We start from the raw sequence: 18,412 nt of genomic DNA, 5'->3' as shown, positions 1-18,412 counted from the left end.
TAGCAAATACCAGCATTCACTAATTCATTAATTAATGGAGCAAATATTAACTTAGTACTCATTATATTCCAGGGAGCTTATAGTCTAGTAACAGAAATAATCTCTCCCCACCCCCTGTCACACACACACACACACACACACACACAAACACACACACACACACAGAAACCATTAAATAAATGTCAGATATGCTGGATGATAAAAGCATCCAGGTGAGAAAAGGCGTGGGGACCAGAAAGAAGTCTCCGAAGAAAGAACATTTAGGTTAACACATGACCAATAACTTAGAGTTAGTCAGGTGAAAAGTGATGGAAGGAATTTTCCAAGCAAAACCAACAGCAGGTGGAAAGGGACGGGCTTGGACCATTGTCCTGAAAGGAAGTATTCAAAATTCCAGTGTACACTCAATGATTACTGATTTGGGAAGGGGCAAGAAAATTAGTTCCTCTTCCTCAACAGTTAAGGTAGTGCACCATAGAAGGATAGCACCTCTCCTTCTTAATGATTCCTGAGGAGCTCGAGCAGCCAGAGGCCATCTCCATTTCATTTGCACTGCTCCCTTTTTGGTGACCCATAACCAGCTCATCAACCCTATTCTGGCTCTGTTTCCTTGTTTAACTTGTTCCATCCTCAAAAGGTAGGTGCTTCATAAATAGTGAACGAATGAATGAACTCACAAGGCCACTGTACTATAAACCAAAAGTTCCTGTAATAAATACACAAGCATTCTAGCCTATAAACATTTCTAAAATTCGAGCCCTATCTCATCACATCAATTCTGATTTTCTAGAGCAGTGGTTTTCAACCAGGAATAATTCCCCACCCACCCACTGCTAGGGGACATTTGGCAATATTTGCAGTTATTTTCAGTTGTCACAGCTTAGGGAGTACTACTCTGGCATCTAATGGGTAGAGGACAGGGATACTGATAATCACTCTACAGTGCACAGGACAGCACATCTACATTCACCCCAACAACAAAGAATTATCCAGTCCAAAACAACAACAGTGCTCAAAAAACCCCATAGTAGAGGTCAGGGGTTGTGTCTTGGGAGCCACATATGGGCTATGATTATCCTTGCTTAGACCTGACAAGAACTTTAGTTTAGATCCTTTTCTTCACTTGCCTAGCAATGTTCAAACCTGCAGAGATTTATTTTATCCATTTTCTATTTGTTTAATAAACAGACTCCAAGCACTGGAGGGAAAAATATTCCAGCAGTGAGGTAAGATGAAAGCTATTAGTAGCCCTAGTTTGACTTGACTGAATGGTAGGAAAAAAACTCTGCCATCAGGAAGTGAATTAAAGAAACTGAAAAGAAGTTGAGACTGTTTAAAAAGCTCTGGTTCAAACAAATGTCTATGCAAACCAATGGGTAGTTTGAAAATGGTGAAGACATTTCCGTTTCTTATGTCTTTGTTAGAATGGAAAGAGCTTTTGTTTTGTTTAGTGTGGTAATCATTCATATTTGTCCCATGACACACCCAGAAGTTTAAAAGAATAACAAACTCCCAAGTGTAAACACAGAATTCAGTGAGCAAGTGAGACTTGCTCACTAAAGCGAGTGAATCCTTATAATTGCCTGTTTGGATAGAATAGGATTTCCATGCATTAACCAATGCAGGATTTTTCTATTAGGAAAGAGAACTTCCACCACTTCCAAGGGCTGAAGTTACTTCTCCTTAAGGATGGCACACATACACATGCCCCCAAGGTATTACTCCTTCCTGTTCAAGTTCAGTGTTTCAGTCTCAAGGCTCCTATCACTAGCCCTTGAGTGGCCTATTTTTACGCTGTTCACTGTTGCATGTCATTCATTTGGTGACACTCAACATCAACAACTGCAACCAAATCGATACCAGAAGCCTGGAGATTTAAATAAGGAATCAAAAGATATGCAACCTGCTTTGTACTGAGCTATCTGCAGCTAGGCACCTTTTGTGATCATAAAAATGTGAGGCCACGTGGACCGAAGAGATGGTTCCGGGTTCCTGAAGAAGGTTCAACCAGCTGGTTGCAGGTACACTGAAGGTGGCTTTAGATTTCTACTTGGGATCTCAGAAAAAAAAGGGTGGACAGCCTACTCAAGGAATATGAAAACGCTCTGGAACCCGGAAATCATCTCATCATGAAGGATAGTTTTTAGCAATTTTTCAAAGGGATGTATAATGATTTCCTGGAGCTACCTTAGCATGTATCACAAACTGGGTGGCTTAAAACAATAGAACTTTATAGTCTCATAGTTCTGGAGGCTAGATGCCCAAAATTAAGATGTCACCAGGGCCATGCTCCCTCTGAAACCTATATGGGAATCCTTCTTTGTCTCTTCTTAGTTTCTGGTGGTTTGCTAGCAATCTTTGACATTCCTTGGCTTGCAGCTGCATCACCCCAATCACAGGGCCTTCTCCCTGTGTGTCTCCTCATTACCATCTTCTTATAAGGATGCTAACCATATTGGATGAAGGACTCACCCCATTCCAGTATGATCTCATCCTAATTACATCCATAAGACCCTGTCTCCAAATACGGTCACATTCTGAAGTACTAGGGATTAAGATTTCAACATATCTTTTTGAAGGGACACAATTCAATGCACAACAGGATGTAAACTAGGAATATATATCTTTGTTATCAAAACAGGGAAATTTAACTTAAATTTTCAAACTGTAATACAAACCCTAGGGTAATTCATACTCTCTCCTAAGAACAAAAGATGGAGAAACCTGTTGGTTACTTTCAAATGAATGAAAAAGAAAAAGAAGGCAAAAAGGAATTAATCTAAAGCAAAGAGGGTCCCATTACTTCATGTTGGTGTCACTTTCTGACAAATCCAGGAGCTCATTCACCTGGGACATTTTTATCCCAAGGGCCTATTTGGTTGCCGTGTGCCTCATGTTTATAATAAACTCTAGAAGGTTGATGCATTTGATAGAGGTGACCTACTCCTTCTTGTTTGCATAATGGCAGAATGCAAAATAAGCACTCACCTGCCTGAAATGATTTCAGAAATGCCAAGAGGTTCTCCTTTTCCAAAATATCTCCTCCATTCTCCCAACACTGTTAATGAAATCCCTGACACTTCCCTCTTCTCCTGGTTGGAGTGGCTGGGCCAGAAGTTCCTGGTGTAGCACTTACCATTGCCCAGGAACTGTCCCAAACATTTTGCATAATTTAAATGTTTTAGTAGATGGAACAATCCTGTGAAGTAAGTACTATTTTACCAGCAATTTACAGATGAGAAACTAAGACTGAGCGGCTTAGTAGCTTATGTGAGATAGCATAGCAGAGTTGAGAGTCAAACCAAGCCCTGGTGCTATCAACCAGAGGACAGTACTGCCTCTCAAAAGTAGGGGGCAACACAGTAACTAAAGTACTATTATGCCCACTCAGAAATGAATGTCAGATTTTTCAGAGCCTCTTACCTAGCGTAGAATGAAGCCTAAGGCAGCCTTTGTTTCTCAAAGTCTTCTCCCCAGACTACTTGCATCAAAATGGGTGGGGAGGGGCACAGATATCTGAACCCCACCCTTGAACCACTGATTCAGAATCCCAAGGCCCAGGAATCTGCATTTTAACAAGCATCCCCAGAAACTTCTTGAGTGGACTAATGTTGGATAACCACTGGCCCTACAGAAATGGAGTAAGATATAATGTTATGGTAAATCTAGAAAAACCAGAGAGAGATGACAAGGTAATGGGGACCTGGTAACCAATGGGCAGTCAAATGACCCAGGGATCCTGGCTACAGAGGAGCTTGGTTGCTGGGGAATGAGAGTAATGCTGAGCATGGAGGTATGACAGCAGGACAGCCACATCCTCTGACTTGGATCACTTGCTCTGTCCTGGTGAACATCATTACTTGCTGAGTCAGGAAGGCATGTTCTATCAGTTTGGATGGGAAGCATGGGTGCAGGCAAGAAAGAGCAATCAGAGCGTGTGGATTCAGAAATTCCCATGTGACTCCATCTGAATGAACAGGGCTGCAAAAACAGAATGAGAATTTTGGTGTGAGGTTAAAGAGATGTAACAGAGGGTGAAGTGAATGAAGATCTGAGAGACACAAGTCCTGTATTTGGTCCAGTCACTGATTACAACCTCCCTGAGGCTCAGTCTCCTAGTCTGTAAAATAGGGAAGACAACTCCTGCCTTGCCACTCCTCATACACATACAGGATGTGATGTCAACCCAGTGAGGCATATAGTGTTCCATAACACTATTGTTATTGCAAGGTCTCTGTGAAAGTCTGCTGCCTCAGAATATACAGCTGACCCTTGAACTAATGGCACCCTTGTGCAGTCAAAAATCCATGTATAACTTTTGACTCCCCCAAAACTTATCTACTAAGAGCCTACTGTTGACCAGGAGCTTTACCGATAAGACAAATAGTCGATTAACACATATGTTGATTGTTTTATGTATTATGTACTATATTCTTAAAATAAAGTAGGCTAGAGAAAAGACAATGCTATTAAGAAAACCATAAGGAAGAGAAACACATTTACAGTACTGTACTGTATTTATCAGAAAAATCTGTGTATAACTGGGCCCACACAATTCAAACCCATGCTGCTGAAGGGTCAACTGTATCTACTACCCTAATACTCTGCCTTTCTCTCCACCTCTTCTTATGCTCCCTCCAGGAAAGTAAACGCAGTCAGCTATATTCATTCTGAACTACAAATTACTCGTAAGCCTCCTTTCCTGCACTGGGAAAACACAAACACACACACACACACACACACACACACACACACAAAACAGGAAAACGTGGGGGGAAAAAAACAAGTTTATTCCCTCACCCTGTCCATTCCCCACTGGGGTGTTCTGCTGATCCCCTGCTTCCTTTCCGAGAGTTCATCTCACCCTCTTTTTAGGTCAGGTTTACACAATTATATTCAGATCACTGAGGGTAAAACCCAACCAAGCAAAAGAGTCCTTTAATCAATATTTTCTAAATCATCTCTCCTTAAAGGTGAAGACTTCTGAGCTTGGATTGCCCCTTTCTGTGGTGCCCAAGTCACTTAAACAATAACCAACCCTCCACTTCATTTTGATCAGAATGGTCATGGCATTGTAGGGCTATGGTAAATAAGAACATCATTTTGAATAAAATGGGATACAAAAAAAATAGATAAATAAAAATGCATTTGTGATAGCAGGCAAAGAATTCATAGGAGATAATATGATGGTTAGTGAAATGTTATATATATGCCTATATCCTTCTGATGTACATTTATAGCTCTTTAAAAAAGTATACTTACTGAAGAAATATTTATTTCTAATGTGTGCATAGTACTATTAGGTATCATGGAAGATACCAAGATGTGTGCAACAGACCCAGACCTCCCTTAAGTCCTAGTTTGATCCAGTCATTTATAGTAAAGTGACCTTTTCTTAGTGGGAAAATGAAAGACAATTTTCCATTCTTATTATGAAGATAACCTAGAACGTTATAAGTTTATAAAGAGAAGTAGATGTGTGAAGTTGGGCACTATAAATGTGAAGTATCATTATTCTGAGGCTTCTGTAATGTTTGGAAAACAGAAAGAGGAAGGTCAGTCTAAAGGAAGGGACTCAAGGGTCCCAGCTAGAGGCCCAGGTCAGAGATGACAGATTTCCTCTGAATTCCTCCCCTTGTACCCCAGCCCTCTCCTCTCACTCAGAAAGGTAGATAAATACCCCCATTTTATCCTCTTCCAGCTTGAAACCCGCATTAGTAATACAGACATCTATCTCCCCTCCTCCCCAGGAGGCAAACCTGTGTTCTTATGAAAGGTGAAGTTGCCTAGTACCTGCCACCCCAAGGCAGCCCAAATCAACTCAGTGTTCCCACCCCAGGTTTACATTTTTCTTAGGGATACATAGGGATCCTCTGGGAATCCAAGTAATTGCAGGCATTCACACAATCCAGGCCTCCTCTTTTCAGTTGGTGTTGCAAGAACACTGCAGTCTTTTCCCTCAGTGGTGCTAATTTGGCCCAGTAAACACATGGGCCCTTGCCCCTGAGAAAACACACTGACATTAGGGCAAAGTTCCTGTGTTCTGGTAACATTTAATTGTGCTAGTTCTCAACCCTCTCTACGCCCACACATTCATGCACATTTATTCTGTTGACTTCAAAAGCTACTCAACATGTTGGAAATATGTGTGAGAACAATGAAGGGAGCTTGTAATTAGTCTAAACCTTCTTTCTGGATGACTGGGTTTGGTACATATGTGAAAATTTTAGAAGTACATATTTGATATTTTTAAATATACTTTTGTTTATACTGGGCTTAGAATCATGAAAATAAATCAGGATTTCTATTGCCAGTTAGTGTGTTTTCATAATAAATAAGTCATTCATCCTTGTCCAATAATACATATTTAATAGGTTTAAATTAGGAAAAGCTTTTCAGAGGGAATTTCCATTCATTATCCACCAACATCCAGATGCCATCCAGCATATGAGGAGCTTCCAGAGAGAAGCAGGAAGCAAACTAGGGCTTCAAGGCATGGAGGGAAAAGAGTAGCATAGACAAAAAGGAGTTCTTACTAGATCCAAAGGTACAGGCATAACTCTGATTTAGTCTTTTGCATGAGAAAAGAGGAGAAATCTTGTTAAAAATACAGATTGCCCAGGTCCTGCCCCAGAGAATCTGAATTGAGAATAAAATGGGGCTGAGTTTTGCATTTTAACAAGCATCCTCTCCAGCTGATTCCTTTGCCACATGGTCCATTCTGAGAACCCCTGGGAACTGGGACCCCTATGCTAGTTCACTCATAAGTATTAAGTGTAAGATTCCATAATTGGTGATGGACCTTCTATATGGAGCTGGCTCTTAGTCTTTGGTACATATTATAAATCCAGGCCACTTTAAGGTAAATGAATGATTGCACCATAAGTAGCCTAAAACTTTTCTAACATTCTGTTTGACGTGAATTGAAGAAAGTTGAAAATGCTCTTTCCTTTTCATATATTTCTGAATTTTGCCCCAAGACTGAAGTCTAGGATATTTATTTTGTTGTTGTTGTTGTTTATATAAATTCAATTAATTAACATCTAATGTATTCTTAGTTTTCAAGGTAGAGGTCAGTGATTCATCAGTCTCAGTGCTCATTACATCACATTCCCTCCTTAATGTCCACCACCCAGTCACCCCATCCCCTCACCTCCCTCCCCTCCAGCAACCTTCAGTTTGTTTCCTATGATTAAGAGTCTCTTATAGTTTGTCTCCCTCCCTGATTTCATCTTATTTTATTTTTCCCTCCCTTTTCCTATGATCTTGTTTTGTTTCTCAAATTCCACATGTGAGTGAGATCATAATTGTCTTTCTCTGATTGATTTATTTCACTTAGCATAACACCCTCTAGCTCCATCCATGTCATTGCAAATGGCAATATTTCATCCTTTTTGATGGCTGAGTAATATTCCTTTATATACACAACACACCACTTCTTTATCCATTCATCTGTTGATGGATATCTGGGCTCTTTCCTTAGTTTGACTATTGTGGACATTGCTGCTATAAAGTTGGGGTGCCCATGCCCCTTCAGATCACTATATTTGTATCTTTGGGGTAAATACCCAGTAGTACAATTGCTGGGTCATAGGGTTGCTCTATTTTCAACTTTTGGAAGAAACTCCATACTGTTTTCCAGAGTGGCTGCACCAGCTTGCATTCCCACCAACAGTATAAGAGGGTTCCACTTTCTCGACATTTTCACCAACATCTGTCATCTGACTGGTGTGAGATAGTATCTCATGGTGATTTTGATTTGTATTTCTCTGATGCTGAGTGATGTTGAGCATTTTTTCATGTGTCTGTTGGCCATTTGTACGTCTTCTCTGGAGAAATGTCAGTTCATGTCTTCTGCCCATTTCTTGATTGGATTATTTGTTCTTTGGGTGTTGAGTTTGATAAGTTCTTTATAGATTTTGGATACTAGCCCTTTATCTGATAAGACATTTGCAAATGTCTTCTCCCATTCTTTTGGTTGTCTTTTGGTTTTGTCAACTGTTTCCTTTGCTGTGAGAAATGAAGTCCCAATAGTTCATTTTTGCCTTTGTTTCCCTTGTCTTTGGAGACATGTCCAGCAAGAAGTTATTGTGGCTGAGGTCACAAAGGTTGCTGGCTGTGTTCTCCTCTAGGATTTTGATGGATTCCTGTCTCACACTGAGGTCTTTCATCCATTTTGAGTTTATTTTTGTGTATGATGTAAGGAAATGGCCCAGTTTCATTTTTCTGCATGTGGATGTCCAATTTTCCCAACACCATTTGTTGAAGAAACTATCTTTTTTCCATTGGATATTCTTTCCTGCTTTGTCAAAGATTAGTTAACCATAGATTTGAGGGTCCTATTCTGGGTTCTCTATTCTATTCCACTGATCTATGTGTCTGTTTTTGTGCAGTCCTGAGGATTATAGTTTTGTAATAGAGATTGACCAGGATATTTATATACATTCACTGTATATAATTTTCTATAAGCATGAGAATTGAATTATTTAACAGAGAAGAGAAATGAAATAGAACATAAGAAAAAAATACCTTGAAAAATACCTTGAAAAAAATACCTCTTTTCAATACCTTGGAAAAAAAAATAAATGATAATCAAGATAAAGGTGGTTTGTTTAGGGATTGTCTTAATTATCCCTGATGGCATTAACAAATCACCCCAAAATTCAGTGGCCTATAACAACAAATGTTTATTATCTTGTGGTATGTCAGAATTCCAAGTGTGGCTTAGCTTAGTAATTCTGGCTCAGGGCCTCTCAAGGCTGCAACCAAGGTATCAGAGCTAGAATCGCTTCAAGGCTCAACTGGGAAAGGACCTACTTCCAAGCACACTCACATGGCTGGTAGCAGAATGCAGTTCCTCCCAAGCTGTTGGACTATGGGCCTCAATTTCTCAATGATTGTTGGCCAGTGCCCCCCCTCAGTTCCTTACACACAGACCTCTCCATAAGGCAACTCACAATATGGCACTGGCTTCTAGCAGGGTAAGCAAATGTGAGAGTAAGAAAGGAAGCAAGGCAGATGCCACACTCCTTTGTAACCTATTTTTGGAAGTGACATCCCATCACTCTTGCCATGTTTTATTATTTAGAACCACATCTCTAACTCCAGCCCACAGTGAAGGGAGTATATTACATGGGGCAAGAATACCAGGAAATAGGGGAGAAGGAATCATTGGGAGCCATCTTAGATGTTACTTATCACAAATATGTTTGTCTCTTTCGTAGTTAATTTATCATCCTATTTATGCTTTACTAAAATTAAATGTTAACATAAAGCAAACATTTTGTGATACAGGTTAGGAGCATATTCTGGGAATAGAGTCTACTAGTGCTAAAAAGATACATTGAGGTTAGAAATTGAACTCAGATCTCTAAATGTGGAGATATACAACTACTATGTCAACCAACAGAAAAGACTATTAGTTACTGTATTACTTAGGAATGTTTTCTGCTGTAGGTAACTGAAAATCTGAATAGCTGTGGCTTAAAAATAAGTGTATATATGTGTTACCCAAGAAGCCCAGAGATGGCCTACTGGCATTGTTTTTATAGGTTGACAATGGCAAAAGCAATATCTTTTATATTCTTGGCCTTTAAAACATGCATGTCACCTCCTTGTCACATGATGACTTCCCTACATCAAGGCAATACATAATTTAAGCAGGATAAAAGAGTAAAGGGCCACATCAAGCACCTCTGTCTCTTTTCATAAGGAAGATAAAGTTTTCCTGGAAGTCCCACCCAGCAGACTTCCACTTAGGGAGAACTGAGCCACATGTCTTCCTTAAACAAATCTCTTGCCAAGGAGACTAACACTATCCTAGCAAGTCTAAACCAACCTAACTTATCTGTGAGATCAAAGGATTATTTCCATTACCTGAATAAATCAGGATTCTGTGGATGTTGGGCAGACATCACACAAGGTTTCAATATATTGTATATTGTTAGTTATGTGTTCTATATATCTAATACATTCACAATTTCTACTAAGAGTCTAAAAAGATATTTCCACATATAAACAGAATATGCAAGCTTCATATTCTTTGAGATTCTAAATGTACTTTAAGTTTTCCTCTTCAGAAATAAAATGTCCAGATTTTAGGACAAAAAAATGACCCTGAAAACAAACAAACAAAAAACCCAAAAAACAAAAACAAACAAAAAAATGACCCTGTATTTTATAAATCCTGTGTACATATAAAAAATGTTTTAAATATGGTTATGACATACTTTTAACAAGATGAAACCTTTTTAGATTTATTACCTTAGTAAAGTATTATCAAAACACAAGACAGATTGCTTTTCTTGATGTCTGTTGCTAGATTTTTGGCAACAAAAATTTGATTTATGTTTCTGAAATTATAGCATCATAAGTCAATGCTGCATAAAGGAATTTAATGTTATTTATAAAAATCTAGTAATATAAACTGTTGATTCCTTATAAAGCATCTATTAAGACGTAGAAATATCACTGAAACACATTCATGCCTTTGATCTTGAGGTCTGCATAAGGATTCTTGCCAGAAGGGCAATTTGTTCCATGGATTACAGAACAGAAAATCAATTCTTGCAGACACAGGTCAACCTCGTCTGAGGCATTTCATTTTAAGAAAATAAATGACACCTGCATCTCTTGGTTTTTGTTTTTGTTTTAAACCAAATCTCTAATTCCTCTTCTGCTCCAAATCTAAGTGAGCAGATAAAGTTCCTGTCTAGGTAAGACATACTCATTAAGGAGTAAGAGGAATAAGTTCCTGAAGAAATGTGACTCCAGAGTGACAGTTTTAATGAGGGATAAATCAGCCAATGATGGATGTGAACAATGAACACACTGGGGATTTTCAGAGAGAGGCACCATCACTTACTCAGCAGTAGCCCTATGGGACCTCTTGAGAGCAAGATGATGTTCAAGTTCCAATGCAAACCTCTCTGTCTTTTGCAGCAGCTACAGCAGCTGACTGACAGGGGATGTGTAGCAGACAGGAGCAGAAGAGCCCAGTAGAGTTCCTAAGCCTGAATTCTAATCCTGTGTCTGCCATACCTGGGAAGGAACCCTTGGATCCAGTCATCTGACAACCTTGGCCATTAATTTCTAAGGATTCCTTTAGCTTTAAACATCTAAGAAAATGCTGAATCAACTGTGCTTTAGGTGATGGGGAATTCTGACCTAACGCTATATGGAATGACTGATTATCTAGCAGAACTCTGTTGAGTTCAGTGCATTACCGATACATATCAAAATGTGAAACAAAGATTTTTTTTGGAATATTCCTTCCTGTTTTCTTTACCCCAGGTAGATATTCAGAAATGTTCACATTCATACTATAAAAAGGACATTTCTTCTAACTTCAAATAGAAATAACCTTCAAGTCGATGCCTTAGAAGGTAATGAGAGACTTACAGGAGACCTGGAGATATGATTGGGGTAAATGGAGAAGGGATATGGTAAGAAAGATATAAGTTCCTAAAGATACAGTGTTGAGCACAGAGCTAGACCTAGGCCTGGGAATCAAGAAGTTAGAGTTCTAATTTCAGCTTTTCCACTGGTTCATTTGGGACCTTGAGAATGTCTGGCCCATTTTAAACCTTCTGTGCCTCAGTTTCCTTATCTGCCAGTTAGAGTGAGAGTTCTTGGCTGAGTGCCCAGGATTGTGAGAACACACTGTGCAGGGCCAAGAAGATACAATCAGTACCAAAAATCCAAAACATCCTAGTTACTAGATGTCCTAACTTAAAATGGAAAAACTATCAACAGTAATTCCTTTAATAATCAAAATGGGAATGTTTTAGGAAGCATATCTATGTGGGTCAAAATTAAGCAAGTATGACTATTATAGGGGCTTGTAATGCCAGGTATACAAAAACAAAATGAGCTCACACTTCAGGTTGAACAAGTTTCAGCTTTGCCACTTAACATTTGTGTAACCTTGAGCAATTTTTTAACTTCAAACACCACCCTCATCTATAAAATAGAAATAATGTCATGCATCTCAGAGAACTGTGGTGAAGATTGTTACAGGTGGAAATTAGTTCTTTTGAGCCATTGGTGCTTTGTGGTTGATAGTTTCTATTAAAATTCCCAATTAAAAAGCTTAGTCACCCACAGCAAGGAATTTTTAATGCTACTATTTATTGAGCATTTACTATATTGTAATTCTCTATACCCATGTTAAGCACTTTACATAAATTATGTCCTATACTCTTCAGAAAAACCTACTACTGTTACTGTTACAGAAACGGAAGTAGAAAGTAAGCTTTATTTCTGGTTCCAATGTGTTTCCTTTACATGCCTTACTTTATTTTGCTCAGCTGCATCTAATGGGCTATACTTTTAGTAATCTCTAGCCATCTTAAATTTTCAGTACTAAAACAGCAACCAACTAACTGAATATATTTATGTAACATGTTATTTTCGTCATGTTGTTGTCCACCCCTAGAGACCTGCTCTAAATTTACTTGAAGGCAGTTAAGAATTTCCAATATGTTTGTTGAAAAAATGCATTTATAGTTATGCTTAAAAAAATAAAGTTGTTATCAAGAAATCTCACCCACATTCATATGTCCACAGATCTTCATTAAGGACCAAATTGTATATATGATATACATAACCTCATTGCAACATTGTCCTTAGAGACCATGTTTTGAGAATTCTTACTGTTACAAGAAAAGTAAAATTCAGCAAATTCTTTTTTGTTAATATGGTTTTTAATTGTGAAATAGTAAAATTGTCTTGGAGAAAATTTGAAAAATATTTTTCTAAAGTGATGTGGTATTGAAGAAAACGTCAGTATCTTTCAGACCAGATTCAAAACTCAAATCCACCTCCTATCTATCTGGACAATTTATTAACATTTCTGAACCTTGAATTTTTCCTGTAAAGTGGGAGTAATCTATGAAGAGTTGATGTGAGTTAAATGAGAACAGTGTCTGATCATAATAGCAAGTCAACAAATGTTAGTAGCTATCCCTCCCTAGAAAATACATCTCAAGGCAGGCATAATTCATGTTCTGCTTTGTAAAGAGGTAGGAATACCCTAACTCCAATAATGTGCTCCCTGCCCTCCTTTGATAGTAGACTACCTTTACTTTTTAATAAAAGTGAGGTATCCTCTCCCATTGTGCACTCAGAATGAATGTTCCCATTAAAGGGCATTCATGGACCAGGACTGCTCTTCTTTTGTCTGCTCTAGTGTATTACTTTTGGCTTCACCAAATATTTTTACAAAATAAGGTCATCTTTAAAAAAAAAATAAAACACTATTGGGTATCTTGAAATTGGATGAAGAAAAACCACAGGCTTTTATTCTTAATAGCTTTGAGAAAATACAGTGTCAGTACAAAACCCCATAGTGGACAATTAAGTAAAGTGCACAGAAATATCATTAAAGGATTGATCTGACTTGCCACATATTTCATGCAACCTTTTAAAACACACAAGTAAATGTTTTTCTCTGAGTCTAGATCTAAATAGGCAAAGAAAAGAGTTGGAATGACAATAAATCTGTTTAAAAAATGAATTATGTAAATGAAGCATATGTAAATGAAATTACAATCATCATGCAAATGAAGCATAATAGCAGAAATACCATTTTTTACATATTACCTTATTAAGGCATTGGACAATAGATCAAGAAACAGAATGTTCTAGAAAATAAACTTTTAATTATTAGTAAGCATCATGTACTTTTTCCAAAAGAGGTTTTATTGTGTTGAATCAAAGGTGGCATCCTGGCACTGAGAAGCTCCATGGTCACCCAAGACCTCATCCCCTAATCCTGAGCTTGCCTGGATTCCTGATGATGTTGGCAGTCATCAACTTGTCTAGATTTCAAACTACGTTAGATCCCTTCATATAGCTGCCTTTGCCAAGCAGATGAGCTGGCTCTGTCCTACTGTTCTATTGGTAATTTTTTTAATCCTGTGCTTCAGTTGAGATTGTATAAATCCTTCTAGAGAGATAAAAGCTCCTGCGAATTCATTCTTTAGGTAGCAGGTACTGCAGAAGAGAATGCTCTAGGGAAATGTGTCAAGTTTGCATTCTGGTCCCACCACTGCTGTTTGCTTCCTGTTAGCAAGTCACCTTCACCTCTCTGAACTTCTGTATCTTCTTTTGTAAAGGGATAACAACCCATCTTCTCAGATTGGTTTGAAACCCCAGATCATATAGAGACAATGCATGCAGAAGCACTTGGTTACTGTTAACTGCTTTGTACTGCAAATTCATTTATTTGATTACTTCCTTATGGCCACCCAAAGGGACTACTACAGGATTCACTGGTGTGGACCACTGATATTTGTATCTGTCTTTATTCTGTTCATTTAATTCAAAAATGAAGCTCTCCCTTAACATGTTTTTAACTGCCTTCCTTTCTAACTTTCTTCTTGCTGTTAATGTCACCTCGGCTTTCCTTAGCTGGGAAATCAGAATCTCAAACCTCATCTTAGGCTTTTCTCTCTCCCTAATCCTGAAGTAACTAAATCCTGTGGGGTCTTCTTTTAACATCCCTGAAATTCATTCTTTTATTTTCTTTTTCCTTGCCACAATTCCAGTTTGGGCCCCGCACCAAACTTGGGATATAACAACAGTCTCTTTGCCTTGAGTTTCTTTTCTCCAGCCTATACACTGCTGTCAAATTCATCTTGATAAATGACCACATTGAGTGTGGCTGCATTCCCCCACTCTACTATCTTCAATAGACCTTCCACTGTATGCAAAATAAAATTGACACCGGCTTCAATCAGTCTTACTAGCTGTGCCCACACAGGTCTCACTGCCTGCGAGACTCACTGTATCACCCTTCCTTGTTCCTGGGATCTTGCTCATGCCATTTCCAAACTACCCTCTTCCTTCTTCTCCAAATCATACCCCATTTTCCAAGCCCTGCCCAAGTCCCACCACCCCATGAAGACTTCTTGAGTCCTCACAGCTCACAGTGATCTAATTTGCTGAAGAAAGTCTACCCGTGGAGTGTTTGGAGAGTCAACAATCAACTATGCACTAATTACCCCTCAACACTATTTGTGTAGTTGTATTGGAATACAATTAGCTTAGGTCATGTCATTTACATTTCACTGAGTGCCTAGTCTATTTATCCATGTTGCCAGGTTTTACTTAAATGCAGGAAGTTTAAAGAAACATGTGGAGAACATGTTAGAAATTCTCCTGGATTCCACCCCCAGAGATGCAGTAAGGAAGGTCCAGGTGAAGCCCAAATACCTGTTTCCAGCAAGTTCAGAGTGATGTTGATGCTGCTGAGTACTTTCAAGCATCTCACACAGAACCCGTACATTAAAGCTAATATGTATTTATGGATACTGAGTAGTGTTTTTTCCTCTTTTCTTCTATTGTAAGCTCACATTCTGTCCCTTCTTCCTTTTAGATTGATTTTGAAGATGTGATAGCAGAACCAGAAGGAACACACAGTTTTGATGGCATCTGGAAGGCCAGCTTCACAACCTTCACTGTGACAAAATACTGGTTTTACCGCTTGCTGTCTGCCCTCTTTGGCATCCCAATGGCACTCATATGGGGCATTTACTTTGCCATTCTTTCTTTCCTGCACATCTGGGCAGTTGTACCGTGCATTAAGAGTTTCCTGATTGAGATTCAGTGCGTCAGCCGTGTGTATTCCATCTACGTCCACACCTTCTGTGACCCGTTCTTTGAGGCTGTTGGCAAAATATTCAGCAGTATTCGCATCAACATGCAGAAAGAAATATAAATGACATTTTAAGCATAGAAGTATACCTGATTCTTTTTTTTTTTTCCTTTTAATTTTCTTGGTGCCAATTTCAAGTTTCAAGTTGCTGGTACAGCAACAGTATATGAATGAATTTTCTTGGTTCAGAACAAAGAAATCACTCAGTTTTCATAACCATTATTTGTGTCTTCTGAGCTATTTCATCTATTTTTTTTTTTTGGTGGTCTTGATTTTTAAAACTCATTTAAAATTTTTTCCTTACATTCTTATTTGCATGTGGACCATTGTTTTATTGGCTGAGATATGGACCTATTGTTGAAAGGTAACTTGAGAGAAATATGAAGAACTGAGGAGGAAAAAAAAAAAAGAACAAACAATCTCAAGTGCCTATTCTAAAATGTTGATCATTTTATGGTAAGGGAAGAATTCCTGGCTAAGACCATTAAGTGTACAGGTATGTGGGCAGGTTTTAAGCAAACTCTTCCCCCACCATCTGAAGCATTAATAGACTGTTGCCATTCACTTTAATGATCCAGCTGGATCTAGTGATCTTTATCAAGTTAGAAAACATAATCTGCATTCACATGTTCCAACTAATGCCTTACACTTCTTGAAATTTTAACCTGTGATTCTTTCTGTGCCTGAATATTTGTTATATAGATAATGAGACCTAAGTGCCTTCCTGTTCTTCACGTTTTCCTTTTCAAATAGGGTCTAACTCATCAACTTTCATTAGGTCCAGCAGCCTTCCTGAAGACCAAAATTAGAAAATCCATTCTCCACGCTTCTTTCTAGCTCTCAGAAACAGAGTTGGATGAAGTTCACGTCTGCACTTGATCACACAGCATCTTTATCAATATCAAGTATGGTGTACATCAACCCCATGAAACAAATTAAGGTGGACAAATGGGACTGAGCCCTCTCTGGGCTGGCAGGAGTGGAAGCCAACTTTCCCTGCCTCTCATCAGCTGAATGAGGTCAGCATGTCTATTCAGCTTCGTTTATTTTCAAGAATAATCACGCTTTCCTGACTCCAAACTAATCCATCACTGGGGTGGTTTAGTGGCTGAACATTGTGTTCCCTTTTCAGCTGATCAGTGGGCCTCCGGGGAAGGGCTCATAAAATGGAGGCCATTGTGAGACTGTCAGACTTGTTGCAAATGTGACCCCCTTCAAAGTAAAGCACTTGTAACTGTCTGTTATGCTGTGACACACAGCCCCTCCCCCTGCCAGGAGCTTTGGACCTAATCCAAGCATCACTTTGCTCAGAAAGAAGACGGGGAGGAGGCAGTAATAAAAGATTGAGGTAATTTTGCTGGAATAAATTCAAATTCTTCTGAACTCAAACTGAGGAATTTCACCTGTAAACCTGAGTCATACAGAAAGCTGCCTGGTACATCTAAAAGCTTTTTATTCCTCCTGCTCATATTAAGAGTCTGACCTTGGGGACATTACTTTTAACCTTCAGTTATATGCTTTTATTTTTATTTTCATACACCTATTGGAACTCTGCTTGATTTTATTTTTCATCTCTTCTAGATTTCCTGACACTTTAATTATCAACCTGTTACCTACGTTTAAGTTTTGCATTTAAAACAGACACTGGCATGGACATAGTTTTACTTTTAAACTGTGTACATAACTAAAAATATAGTATATTTGCATACTTCTTAAGTGTAAAGATATTTTTATCTTTATATGAGGAAAATCACTTGGGAAATTGCTGTGTGATTCAATCTGTGAACTGTGTATCCCAAGACATGTCTGTTCTATTCCCTCATGCAAATCAATTGCTGGTCCAAAGATTGCTGAAATTTTATATGCTTACTGATATATCTTACACTTTTTTATCTTGCATGTCCTGTAAAGGTTACAACCCTGCACAATAAAAATGTTTAACAGTTCAACAGTCAGCTTCATTATTTTACCCCAGAACTGGTGTGTATGTCAGTGTCTGTGTTTGTGTGTGGTGAGCACGTACATAGTGTGTGTATGTATTTGTAGTATGGTTGTGGGAGGTAATGATCTTACACTTGTCAGTTATTGCAAAGTGGGATTAGGTGGGATCTTTGTTCTAAGGCCATCACCATGCATGTTACCTCAGAGAAAAGTTATAATTAATAAGAATTTATTTAACAGTTTACCCAATGCTTTATTTAAGTTTTTATTTAAATTCCAGTAAGTTAATATAAAATGTAATATTAGTTTCAGATGTATGGCAGTGATTCAACACCTGCATATAACACCCAGTGTTAATCACAACAAGTGCACTCCTTAATCTCCATCATCTATGTAATCCATTTCCCCAACCACCCTATGTGTCATCTAATCTGAGCCCCCAACAACTTTGTGTGATGGATATTAATATTCTCATTTGGTAAGGGAAACATCCAGGGGCTAATGCTTTGAAATTTGCAATGTCTTAACTGGAATTTTTTTTAAGAGGTGTATTTCAGTCACAGTTTATTTTTGGCCTTGCCTAAGTTTACATTCAGAACTTCTGTATTAGTCAGGGTTCTAGAGAGAAGCAGAACCAATAAGAAATATATTGATTCTTCATATTTGAAAATATACTAGTATATATAAAGAATAATATTAAAAGCTATATACAGACATATACATATAGATAAGGAGATTTATTTTAAGAAATTGGTTCACGTGATTTATGGGAACTAACAAGTCTTGAGGTACGCAGGGTGAGTTGACAAGCTG

At 38.3% G+C, this 18,412-nt stretch overlaps 1 protein-coding gene across 3 annotated transcripts in view; it reads left to right on the top strand.

The window, feature by feature from the left end:
- The window catches only part of CAV1 (caveolin 1), a 35,269-nt gene extending 17,662 nt beyond the window's left edge, over positions 1 to 17,607 (top strand). For all 3 annotated transcript variants that reach the window (XM_032870891.1, XM_032870900.1, XM_032870909.1), the window contains exon 3: positions 15,380 to 17,607. In XM_032870891.1, the coding sequence (XP_032726782.1) occupies positions 15,380 to 15,721 (342 nt within the window). In that variant the 3' untranslated portion in view covers positions 15,722 to 17,607. The remainder of the gene's footprint in view (positions 1 to 15,379) is intronic.
- Positions 17,608 to 18,412: the final 805 nt, after the last annotated feature.

Source organism: Lontra canadensis, unplaced genomic scaffold (assembly GCF_010015895.1).
Source record: "Lontra canadensis isolate GAN:19392208 unplaced genomic scaffold, GSC_riverotter_1.0 scaffold2, whole genome shotgun sequence".
Lineage (NCBI taxonomy): Eukaryota > Metazoa > Chordata > Mammalia > Carnivora > Mustelidae > Lontra > Lontra canadensis.
Note: the sequence above shows the minus strand (reverse complement) of the source record. Positions and strands in the feature narration are given on the sequence as shown.